Below are 12987 nucleotides of genomic sequence, written 5' to 3' on the forward strand. Positions count from 1 at the left end.
CCAAGAATTTACTTGCATTGGGGCCCATTTACCTTTTAAGACATTTCAGTGAAAGATGGGTTCGGATGTAGTATACATGTTAGGTAAAAAATGTTTGGATTAAATGCACGTTAACTAAGATATATATCACCCAGCTATTACATACTCACTCATTGTGCTTGCCTAATGTGCCTACTACATCAGGACCCGTGAAACACCACTCACGCTTGAAGGCAAACTTGTCAACAGATCTAATAGGATTAGGTAAAAGATACAATCTCTACTACAGATGTAATAGGATTAGGTAAAAGATACAATCTCTACTGGTAAGCAGTAGCCCAAAATTTTTGGGCTTGGCTCAGATTTTGTGTCTCAGGCCTAGTCGGTGCCCCACATCAGGTCTGTCCTGGTCCACAATACATTTTTATATATACACACCATATTATCATATAAAATAATATATATTTTATAACATATAATGCATATCATTTATTTTTACATATATTATATATTATTATTACACAACTTAAAATGTAAAATATTATAGATGCTTAATATAATGTTTCAGAAGTCATTGGCCGAGTGAGAACCCGGCCCGGCTCGTGATCACCCCGGTTTTAATCCCTTCTTCTCTTGTAGGTAATCCGAAATTGGAAGAAGCATGTTTTTCTTTTTCTTTCCTTTTTTAACCTCTTCTTTATTCCATTATTCATCCAAACAGAATAGGATAAATAGTTCAAATGAATTGAAGTTTGGAGACCGTCACCCAGAATCTTATTTGCATGCTTTACTACTCCCAACAAAAAGAGGGAAAATGGAATAGCAGAAAAGAAATACAAATTAAAAGTAAACCAAAGATCTAAAGGGAGGAAAAAAACGTAGCTGGGGTAGTTAAATTAAACTAGGTATATTGATGCTGTCTCCCTTTAATAAATTTGTTGGAAGGAATGGAATTTTTGTATACAAAGTATATGAATCCTCTTTCCCTTGGGAAGATGCCAACAACAACGGGTAACCGAAAGGCTCATTGAGACTGACTTGTGATTAACAACAATTAATTTGTACAGTCACAGAATGATTTTTTTTTTCTTTTTCTTTCTTTGATACTGGACGCGTCAAGGAATATAGATATCCACAGCAACGCCAACGCGTAGAGTATTGTACAAGCAAGTATCAGCAAATACTAATGGGCATTTAATCTTCATTATCCACTTCATCAAAGGGAAGGGGCACTGTCTTGACAGCCCTGAACTTCCCAGCATTATTCAAATGCTCATTCTCCAACCTGTACAATATTCTTGTTTATCAGATCAAGCAGGAATTGACATACAGAAAGAGAGAGAGAGAAGTAGGTTTCATATATTTTGATTATTTCGAATAATGGTGTGAGAATGTGTGCTTAATTTTCTGCAACAGTTTTACCTGTAGAAATTCCATTGCCCACGTCGAATCACCTCAAGGGCAGCGAGAAAGAGCCCAGTGACCCTATAGTCTACGCTCCCAAAGTTGGAATGGAGAACAGTTTGTATCCAAGCAAGCCTTAGAACAAGGTTGAGACCCTATATGTAGTACACAAAATAAACCATTATAATTTCAACATTTATATATATGAATGAGAAAAGAAAACTTGGGTTTTAAGTTGAATGAATTGCTTTTTTGCTTTTGATTGGCCTGATGACCGCGCAACTTGAATTAATTGCTTTCCTACTCAGTAAATCATCTAAGAAGATGACAGTACGTGGGTGTTAATTATATTGCATGCCAACCATTTTATCAACATAATATAGCCCCTTTATTTGGGTGGATTGTTGATGTTTCACAACTTTATTTATTGGATAAAGAAGCCAGTCTGATTCATCCATCCTTTTGGACAAGATCATTTGATGATATCTTGCTTTTCCAAAGATATATAAATGGATCTGCCAAAAGTATTTGCACAAATGGGTGCCAATTGTGCCTGCTGGCCGGTAGAGGAATTGTTTGAGGAGGCGGGAGGTAACTGGTAGTAGTGTATATAGAGGATATATAGGGAGAGATGTACCATTGATAAGAAGTAAATAATCTTTCGTCGGAGCACCAATTCATTCCTTAGCCAGGGGTTTTTGGAGTGGAACTGGAGCAAACTCCAATCCTTTACAAAGTCCCAGTACAATTGGTATACAGTTGCAGCACTTGACACCACCACAACTAGACAGAGATATCCAATGCTCCCTTCTTTCTCATATGCCACTTTGGCACCCGCTGCCAGCATGGCTGACACATATTTGCCTAGATTGACAAGGTGGCTTATCTGTCCTTCATCAAAATATCTCCTAGCACACTACACTCCCAAGGAGAAGCAAATTAAAATTCAAGTCCCAATTAGAATTGATTTAACCAATGGAATTCAAACATTAGAAGCAGCAACAGTCAAGAGATTAGCAATAAATGAACCTGCATGGCTCTCCAGTAGTAAGGTAGGAAGGAAACAGCATAAACCATATCTCTGTAATGCTTGGTCCTCATGCAAAATCCATAGTCCTGAGTTTTATAGCTTCCAGTTATGTAGTAACATGCAACATACTCCAAGTTCCTAAGCAGGGGCACCTGTTTCAATAATGGATGCTAATTTGTTTTAATAATTGGCTTTGCTCGGCTAGTTATGGTTTGGGTAATAAGTAAAGATCATTAAGCCTCTTTACCAAAAATTAAATTAAAAAAAAAATCACTAGACATATATACCTGACTACAAAGTTGATCAGCCATGAAGAAGTCCAACATGACAACCTGCACATGAAGTGTAACAAAATCTTAGAAAAAAAATAATTTAACTAGAAAATGAAAATTCAATTCAATTTATCTATTCATTTTCTTCTATGACCCTAATCCTCTTGAAGATGATCTTACCTTGTAAAGAGGTGACAAAATGATATTCCTTATCACCCGGAGGAAACGAAAACGGGTTGATCGATAGAAGATATTGAAAGGACAGACTAGCAATATCAAAAAAATCTGTAAAAATAAAAAAAAAAGTATTAGAATTTTAATATTCTTTAAGTTTATATAAACAAGTGCCCATTGTGGATCATAAATAAACCAGCAAAAAAGGAATTGCCTTTCTCTTTTGTGTCATGTAGAAGAAGAAGAAGAAGAAGAAGAAGAAGAAGAAGAAGAAGAAGAAGAATTACTAGTAACAAAAAGCCAGGTATTGCTTGAACTCGGGTCGATGAGTACCCTTTTGTAATAAGGAATAAGTGAACAAACATAATCCCCACTACTGTAGTCATTGATGTGGTGCAGATCAAGAACACATCTCTGTATTTCAGCTCTTTTGTGGGGGCCAATTCAAATATGAAACTGTAGTTTATACGGGTCTTTCTCCACATGAAAATATTACAACCATACAAAAAGAAGTGCAGAAATAATAGGCTGAACATGCTGCAAACAGGGAGTCCAAAAGTGTAACGGAGGACACATTAGTTATGTATTATTACTTGCAATAATGTTCATTTGAAAAAAAAAAAACATAAAGAATTAATTGCAGTGAAGGAAACTCACCTAAGCACAGGATAAACAGTTTCCATGTATACTGTATCAGATTCCTGGGTGTACATCTTGGTGATATGAGCCATTATGACATATCCGACAAAGAGGGCTATAAAACATCCAGTAAAGAGGCCTGAATTGGAAATGTAAAAATGAGAGTTAGAACTATTGCCTTGGAAATATTTGAGCTTGCTTCACATTTCTTTTCTTTTTTTTTTTTATTTTTGTTGTTTATCAATTATTTATTTTTGTTTTCTAGACTAATTCATTATTCATTCACTAGAGACATAGCATCATGTATGGGTAAATGGGTAGGTTCTACCCAAAACCGAATGGAACTAACTTCGAACCAGCCTTGAACCAACCCTACCCAATTTGCTACAGGGTAGGATCTGGTTCCAAATTCTTGGAACCGATCCTCACCCAAGTCGGTTCTAGGGTCTAGGGATTTATTATACCCAAACTGAATTTGCCTTGAAATAAACCCTAAAATATTTTTAAGGATGTAAAGATTTGAGCATAAGCACTCATGGTTAGAAAAGCCATGGTCTCACTTAACCATCAAGTTACTTAAGTGGTTTGATTATTTGTTTTCATTTTAATATTTGTATGTGTATAATAAATAATGTAAAATGTAATATTTACAAAATTTAAATCATAATGACAAATTTTCAACCATATATTAATATATTATAGTAATCTATATTTTAAATTACTTAATTTAATCAATAAAGATAATACAAATTTTAAATAATATATTATCATTATTAAAAATCAAGTTTTTAATTTGAAGAATATGTTTCATTTTTTTTCTTGAAGAGAGAGAGTAAAGAAAGAATAGGTTGCATGGGTAGATCCTGGAACCGACCCCGAAACTACCAAGACTAAAACCAGCCTACAGGGTAGGGTCGGGATTTTGGGTCTCCAAACCATTTAATGGTCTAATATATATAGTCCCTTCAGCTTTATAATCCACTAATAATGTGGACCAAGTCGGGTCTTTTCAGGCAAGGGGCTTGTGGGTTCCTATTGGCATTGTTACAAAGTGAACCATCTCTCACGAGCTAGCCCCAAACCTCTCCACTAAAAGGAATAATTCAAAAAGGTTGTTAGGAATTAAAGGAGTATTTTATTTTTCTATCTCTAATAACTATTCTTCTCTATATGATAATTTTAAAATAGTTAAAGCACATTCGATTTGATAGAAACAATGAAGCAAAAAAATTGATTAGTTGAAGAAACAACAAATAAAACGAAAGCAAAATATTCCTTGTCAAAGAATTCTTAATTTATCAGAAACAAAATAATTCTTTAAAAATTACATAGACAAAGATTTTTTTACCAATGAAGAAGGTCACAGCGTGGGATTCTTTGCGCTGGTGTGGTTTAAGAAACTTCATGGCTTTTCTTTTGTCGTCTTCAGTGAAGTGTTTGATAAACAGCTCTTCAACTTCATCAGCTAACTTGACTACCTTTCATGGCATACTGAGTTTTGTTAACTAGTTCACAATGTAACTACAAATGATAATATGAAAAAAGAAATATATGTTTTGAGACATGCAAATCCCTGTATACACCTGGAGACACCATGTCGAGTCCTGCTGCACTTTTTTTTTTCCTGCACATATAATGGGACACCCATTGAAGACCGAATGGATGTACAGGGAAAAAAGTGCAGCGCAGATCCCCACTATACCATGTCCCGCCACACGCGACATGTTCAATCATCAAGTGATAGTAACATGTTCATGATTATCTGATGTAAACTTGTTCTTCTTTTCTCCTTTTATTTTCGGAATTTTCTTTCTATTTTGATTGTGGGTATAGTTCTATATGCATGTTGGACACGAATCAGAATTAAGGAATTAATTTACCTTGTCTGAGCTGTTGAAATAGGAGCTCTCCACCACTTTGAGATAAATGGGTAGAACTTGTTTCTCAGTAACCTGGAAGAACACAATAGATTTTGTTAATTATAAACTTAAATCCCGAATCACTCCTTTCCAAGACAATAATTTTAGTTAGTAGTGACCTACTTTATCAAATTTCTTCAATATCTTTACAAAAGCAAGCATGTTCAAGTGTCTGCAACATCAAAATCACCACAATCAGAAAAGCTATTGGGTTTCTTTCTCTTTTTTCATTATTTGGTAGCTAAAGAGAGCTCAAACTTTTAACCTGTTAATAATTAAATTACCTGTAAGTTTTTAGGTGCCCCAACCCTTTATAGAGCTCAGTGAAAGCTCCTCTGATCATCTTCTCGGCATGATGCAGCTTCTTTTTATTTATATGCAGTTTATTTGCTTCAGGGCAACCTTTCTTGGATTGGTTAATCAAATCATCCCAAACCAAGTAAGTAATCGCTGAGAGGGTACGAGTGGGAGTTGTTAGTGGGATGTTAATCCTCACATTCTTTCCCTGGCAAGTGATCACTCGACCAGAAATGCTCCTCATCTTCCCTTCTTCTCTTTTCGTCTGAATTGACTTCTCAATCTCCTCTGACCGCGGTGATTCTGGGAATTCCACATCATTTATTCTGTCAAATTCCACTGTGGAGTTGTCCTGAAGGTGTTCTTGGTCTGTCACGTCCTTACCAGACTCTTCCTCTTTATCCAAAAAAATAAAATGAAACAGAAGAGATATGATTAGTAAAGGATCATCAATATATAGTAAAGCCACTGTTTTGTTCTAGTTGTACAATTACAATGCCTGCACTACTTGTCGTCGATCTGTCGCTCTGTGTATGCTTGGTTCAAACAACGAGGAAAAAAAAAGAATTATATATACCACATGAGATTGTGCATGAGATAGAGGGATCATCCTTCGAGTCATCATCTGCAGAAGCGCCTTTAGCTCGCTGTTGTTTGAGTGCGGCTTTGAGCTCAATGAGAATCTCCATCTGTTTCTTCAGTGACTCCCCTCTCTCCATGAATTCTTTCTCCTTGGTCCTGTAAAACTGGTTCACTTTGTTAAGCTGAAGGTCTAGTCGTGCGAAGAATTCCTTAGCAGCGTCAGTATCAGCGAACTTCTCCAGCAATTCGGTCTCGTACATGTCCCCCTTGCTAGCCGAAGAAGCCAGCTTCGTATGAACCTAATCGATCAGTGACACAAAATTAACCACATTAAACTGTATTCATGTCATGGATATATACAAAGTTATATATACATACACAGAAGAAACAGAAGGATAGAGAGGAAGAGGGAGAATACTTGAATGGCTCCATGGTCTCTATGATGGTGGCCATAGAAAGAGAACTTCTTTAGGGGGGAGAGAAGGGTGTGAGATAAGGAGGCCTGTTGGTGCTTGGAGGGGTTGGTGTTATTGTTAGGGGATGGGATTTTCCTGATATCCTTCTTGAGTTGCCAATAATCAATAAAAGCCTCTTTCCATTCAGGAACAAGCTGACCCTCAAACTGCTTAGAAAACTTCACCATCTTTAATTTTTTTTTTCTCTTATTACTGTCTTATGACAGAGAGAGAATTGCAGACCTTGTAGATGGTTTGTATAGCCGTGTGGTATGTGGGGTGTCTTAATGGAAGCCCACGATCAGATTATTTATGGGGAACGAAAAGGAGAGTGATTGACGTTGCACGTACCGATGCCCGGCAGCACATACCAAAATATCCTTTGCGCTTGTATTATCCTGTACCTCATCCACTTGGATGACATGGTGGCTGGATTCGCCGGAAAATGACGCAACTGCCGCCGGTGGCTTCTGGGCTAAGATGTTCTCGTGGACAGTTGAGAAGCTAGACATCTAAAGTGGGTGGGAGAGGGACCACGTACAACTAAAAATGTGTATACAATTTGCCCTTTTCAAGTGCAAACTTATTGATTGCTATTGCTTTTTAACTTTTATCTTGTGGTGTGAGATTTGTGTAGTGGATTTAGCTCCGCTTGGTTGTGGTCATTTGAGAGAAAACGCCGCTGGGATAATTTGAGTGGGTAAATAAAGCTTATTATTGGCTAACAGATACACGATTATACAAGCATCTGTTCTCATTAGACCAGCTTGACACCAATTAGATAGAGATAAGAACCTATCAATTATTATGTTCCCCCACTCATTTATTACTAGGCTTAGTTTGGAATGAGTATAAATGCAAATATGCAGAGGGCAAAATCTTATATTTTGCATTATTTGTATGTATTTGCACCGTATATATTTGCATTTGTACAAGGCTCAGTTTGGAAAGAGTAAATATACAAATATGTACAGTTAAAACACATACGAAATACAAGGTTTTGCTGTCTACAAATTTGTATTTGTACTCTTTCCAAACTGAGCCTTAGTTTGGAAGGAATACAAATACAAATACAAATATGTATAGTATAAATCTATACAAAATTTAAGATTTTGCTCTCAACATATTTGTATTTGTACTCCTTCCAAATGGAGCCTAAGATTTTTTTTTTGGAATAGACCTGTTCATGGGCTGGGATTTCACTCTGCATTAACAAATTTTTTTAAGGCTCGAGTCCGAGCCACTACTAAAGCGGCTGAATAGAGAGAGAAATTATAAAGAAAAAAGTAAAAAAATGTATATATATATATATTAAATTATTAATATATATTATAATAAATATTATATATTTTATATTATATAAATGAGTTGGGCTGGGTTGGGCTCGGGCCGGGCTTTTATGACAAATCCTGAGCCCGGCCCAACACAAAACCGGACTTAGTGTTTTATTAGGCCCGAGGTCAGGCATACGGGCTTAATTACATGTCCAGCTCGACCGGGGCGCAGCCAGGCCATCAGGCTACCCAACCCATGAACAGGTCTAATTTAGAAAGAATAGAAATACAAATATGCACAATGCAAATACATATAAAATAATACAAAATACAAGATTTTACACTCTACAAATTTATATTTTTACTCTTTCCAATCTGAGCCTTATACTCAACCTTCTCTTTTCTTGCATTGAGATTTTTGTTTCCACAAGCCAAATGACAAATGAGCGGATAGGCAAACCTTCAGGTCATTCTTTCTGGGTTGGGGTGATGGTGGGGTACGTGTTTGATCCACCTAATAAACCAGATTTTAAACGAAATCTGGTTCTTGAGAATTAACCAGATTTGTTTCCACACTTAATTGAACTAACCAGGTAGGTCTTAGGGGACTGATTCTTGAGAATTTACTGACTCCAATAGACTGAGAAATTAAATAATCTGCTGCGACTGTGGCCGAATGGAACCTCCAATGAAATGAAAAAACACACCAGCATTTGAAAGAAAAGACAACATTGATTACATCAACTGATTTTTTGATTCAAACACTGATATATTTGGTTGGCATAGGACAATTGTTGCAGCAGATGTGTGATCCAATCAACGATGCTTGTTTGCTCTATGTTTTGTAACATGGTTATTATGAGCAATTGTGGCTATGTTTGGTTCAATTTTCATTCTTTGTCATTCTTACCCAAGATGAAATTCTAAAATGGACAAGAATGGGTAAAAATAGGTAGAATGATAAAATAATGCTATGAAACAAATGCTTTTTTCCTAAAAATGAATTCTTTTCAGACAGACGAATGTCCTATGTAAAAGTGCTTTTGTAGAACTGTTTTTGTGATTTTACAAAATTACTTTCATAAAAGTGTTTTTGTAGAAGTGTTTTTGTAAAAGTACTTTTATAAAAGTATTTTTGTAAAAGTACTTTTATAAAAGTATTTTTGTAAAAGTACTTTTATAAAAGTGTTTTTATTAAAATGCTTTCATAAAAGTATTTTTTGTAAAAATGCTTTTATAAAAATACTTTCATAAAAAGTGCTTTTACAAAAATGCTTCCATAAAAGTATTTTTGTAAAAGTTCTTTCATAAAAGCACTTTTATAAAAGTTCTTTTATTAAAGTGCATTCATGTAAAAGTAGTTTTATAATGGTGTTTTTATTAAAGTGTTTTCGTGTAAAAGTGATTTCGTAAGAGTACTTCCACGATAGTCTGCTAATAAACATCTATGGTAGTAGTTTTATAGACAGAGTTTCCTCAAAGAATGAAAATGAGCAAGATGGGGTATGATTATTTTTCATGCTGCATGCTACCTCAATTTTTATGCTGTGGACTGATTTTTCATTTTAAAAAGAATGTGACCCATGACAAGAATTTTGTAACCAAATACTCTAATATTATTCATTCTTGCCTGGAATGTACAAGAATTAAAAAAATAAAACCCAAAGCAGTGAACCAAACATAGCATGAAGTGATTCGTGTAATTCAATTGATAAAAGAATTAGTCCTTTGAAGGTGGCATTTGATATGAATTTTGAATGCAACCTAAGTACAAGAAATCTGATAAATGGGCCATGACAAATGCCTTTGGGTAATAATACATCAACTCGATCAGATAACTCTTGCATTAAGCTCACGTCCTCTGCAACCACTTACTTTGCTTACACTGTAGGTGATACTTTTGGGCCGGTCATTAATGGAACTAGTAAGGCATAAATGCCTCCTGTCTGTCAGAGATATCAAGTTAAATGATTTAAAATCTACTTAAGATAAGTGAGAATAATCATACATCACGTTTAAGAAATTTGAATATTGTCTCTAAAAATAAATAATTATCATAAATACTATAATTTTCCAATTTAGCTAGCTAGGAGGATTGTAAGAGGGTTGAGGGGAAAGTTCTATTTTCTATTCCATTAACGCTGAATGCTGGAGTTCCACATTCCTGCCAACTTGTCTCCACACCTCAACTCCAATATTCAACACAATCCCCGAGAAAGAAAAATTCCAAATCAGTGAAGGCCGTGGTTTGTCCCCTTGCTCTCGTATCCTCCCCAACTCATGAATTGTTACATCAACACTTAAGAAAAATAGACACCGTGCCTCTCAAGCTGGCTCATTCCAAGATAACACTTTTGTATCTTTTCGTACAATATTATCCCAACCCAAAAACCCTACATCTCCCTGTGATTCCATTTTTTTATAAATAAATATTCTTTTATCTTAGATAACATATATTAAACATTAGAACGAATAATCTAAAAGAAATGATCCACATTCTGTGTAATATTTTAAGAATTGTACTTAGTATATAACTTTGGTGGTATTATTCTTTGTTCAACCAAAGATGTTGGCATGCCCAATTCAGTATATACAGTGCAACTTGCAATACAAATATGTTCCAGAAAAGGAAAGAGATTAAATAACATGTGCTCACAGATTTTCTTTATTTATTAAAATTTGGACACCCCAGTTGCTCAAAATTGGATGGCCAAACAAGATTCATGTAGTCAGCCTCATGTAATATATAATTAATGATTTAAGGCTTATTCAAAAGAGTTCATCACTACAGAAAGCAAAAATTGTTTGATGGGGTGGTTCAAATCATGTAACCCTAGTGATCATTTAGGCCTTAGCTAGAGACCTAATGGGTTTCACCGTAAATTGGGAATTGTATTTATTTATAGCTAATATATATATATATATATTCTTTTTTTTTCTTTTTATTACTTTTGGGGAACATGATTTTCCACGTGGAATTCTAATTTGAAAGAAAGAGGGCAAGGTGTGTACTATGTAGGGAATCTGCCAATGGCAAGCTCCATTAATGGTGGTCTGAGTCGGATGGCATTTTTGGGTGCGCACTCGCGGCTCCGCACCCCTCTCGGCCCCCTTCACCATCTTTTCCAACCCAACTGTTCCTTCACCTATATATTCCTTACTTATCTTGTCTTCCTATATACTTTATATTCTTTATTTATTTATTTATGACTATTACTATTAATAAATGTAATTTTATGCATGGGCCCAATAAAAAGTAATACGTCCAGTCCGGTGGTTATTATGATCAAAGAATCAAATAGAGGATATTAGTATATTCCCAAGTTCTTCTGATAGACCCATCGCTTTGATTTTGTAGAAAATCTAAGACTTCGTCCACTCCAATTAGTTAAAGATGATTCCTGGTATAGGATTCCATCAGATGACCTAATTTGATGTTGATTACCCACATGAAAGAAAGAATCTCCTGCACTTTGAATGAATTTCAAATTCGTTTCTTCATCTTTCTTTTTTTATTATCTTTTAATTCCTTGAATTATATATATGAGACAATTAATTTTGGTCTAAATGCATGAAAGAAAATTTTCCATGTGATTACATAATTTTCTGGGTCCTTCCTCACTCAGTACAAGAGGTGTTGCCCGCCATGGATTTCTTGGAGTATATGCCCTACTTTGCATCTTTCACGTGTTAACCTTCCACAATTTAAGGGAAAGCGCTCAATCTCGATACAGGATTATTCCGATGCTCACAGTACCAATATTGCAGGAACAAACATCAAGAACCACCAAAAACTTATAGCGATTTGAGGAATTAGTACCGTATTCCTTTCCGTTTATTATGCTTTGTCTGTCCAACTGAGTATTTTCACTAGTTTTTTTTTTTTTTTTTTCTGAAATTTGTTCTAGTTTTTGAGAACTAAATCAGTTGTTTTGAGTATTCTATCCGTCAAATGGCTTTAAGGTGAAGTTATAGGTGCGTTGGGGTCGAAGCCGCCCTCTTGGAAAATTTGAAGATGACTTTATTGGTAGCACAGTCTTCGATCTGAGAACTGGTTTGAACCACTGTAATCTCATTGAGTCATTGTATATTCCTTTGTCCCAATAGGAATAAGATAAACAGAATATTTGAATAATCCGAGAATAATTCACTGATAAACTATAAGAAGAACAGAATATTTGAATAATCCAAGTATAATTCACGGATAAACTATTGTAAGATGGATGCATGATTGTTATTCCTAAATTAAACAAAATGAATTAATGAAGATTGTGGTGTAAATTCCAGTGCAATTTGTTTGGCATCTAAAGCCTTAGTTTCTTTTGGCTCTGAAAGAAAACTTTTTGTAGGTAAGGAAATTTTAGACAGCTTCTTTGTATGTGTGTAGGGATAAGACTGTGTACAACTATCTTTCCTCATATATAGCATTGGTGGGAATCTGGTGCACTAGCCTGCCCTCATATATAGCATTGGTGTAAATATAAATACTAGGGGCGGCAACGAGCCAAGGTTTTCACGATCTGTTCAAGTTCGGCTCAGCTCGTGAGGCTTGCGAGCCAATTCAAATATATAAATATATAATAAAATTATAGAAAATAATATATTTAATAAAAATATTATAATTCTTAAATTTTTAAATATCAAATAAAAAATATTATTTGTATATATAATTTTTTATTTTTATAAAATATTTTTCTTAAAATCGAGCTCGAGTCGAGCCAAGCCAAGCCGAGCTGAGCTCGAGCTCAAGTTTCTGACTTGAACCAAGCTCGAGCCGAGCTTGAGCCTGGAACTATTCGACTCGGCTTGGCTCGGCTCAAATCCACCCCTAATAAATACATAGAATGTAAACAGTGTGGAGTAACAGAGTAGCTCATATCCTAGCCCAAAAGTCCTTGTTTTATTCTTCAAGCGTGATCTGGGTGAACTGTCTGGATTTTATCTCCCACTTATTATACTTTG

At 35.2% G+C, this 12987-nt stretch overlaps 1 protein-coding gene across 2 annotated transcripts; it reads right to left on the reverse strand.

Moving 5' to 3' along the window:
- Window positions 1-847: 847 nt before the first annotated feature.
- Window positions 848-7038, reverse strand: LOC148854677 (phosphate transporter PHO1 homolog 1-like). Of its 2 annotated transcripts, XM_088982982.1 has the most exons (14): window positions 6715-7037; window positions 6292-6595; window positions 5702-6110; window positions 5541-5589; window positions 5379-5450; window positions 4847-4976; window positions 3517-3637; window positions 3147-3396; window positions 2866-2970; window positions 2701-2745; window positions 2413-2565; window positions 2021-2299; window positions 1402-1538; window positions 848-1264 (listed from the first exon to the last, which is right to left on the reverse strand). In XM_088982982.1, exons 1-14 carry the CDS (start codon window positions 6937-6939, stop codon window positions 1174-1176), a joined length of 2370 nt encoding a protein of 789 aa, XP_088839108.1. In that variant the 5' UTR covers window positions 6940-7037; the 3' UTR covers window positions 848-1173. The 2 variants fall into 2 exon arrangements, with proteins under 2 accessions (XP_088839108.1, XP_088839109.1); XM_088982983.1 differs by lacking the exon at window positions 2021-2299 and having other exon boundaries at window positions 6715-7038.
- Between the last annotated feature and the right edge of the window lie 5949 nt (window positions 7039-12987).

This window comes from Nelumbo lutea, chromosome 4 (assembly GCF_056320005.1).
Source record: "Nelumbo lutea isolate HS-2025 chromosome 4, American lotus-T2T, whole genome shotgun sequence".
Lineage (NCBI taxonomy): Eukaryota > Viridiplantae > Streptophyta > Magnoliopsida > Proteales > Nelumbonaceae > Nelumbo > Nelumbo lutea.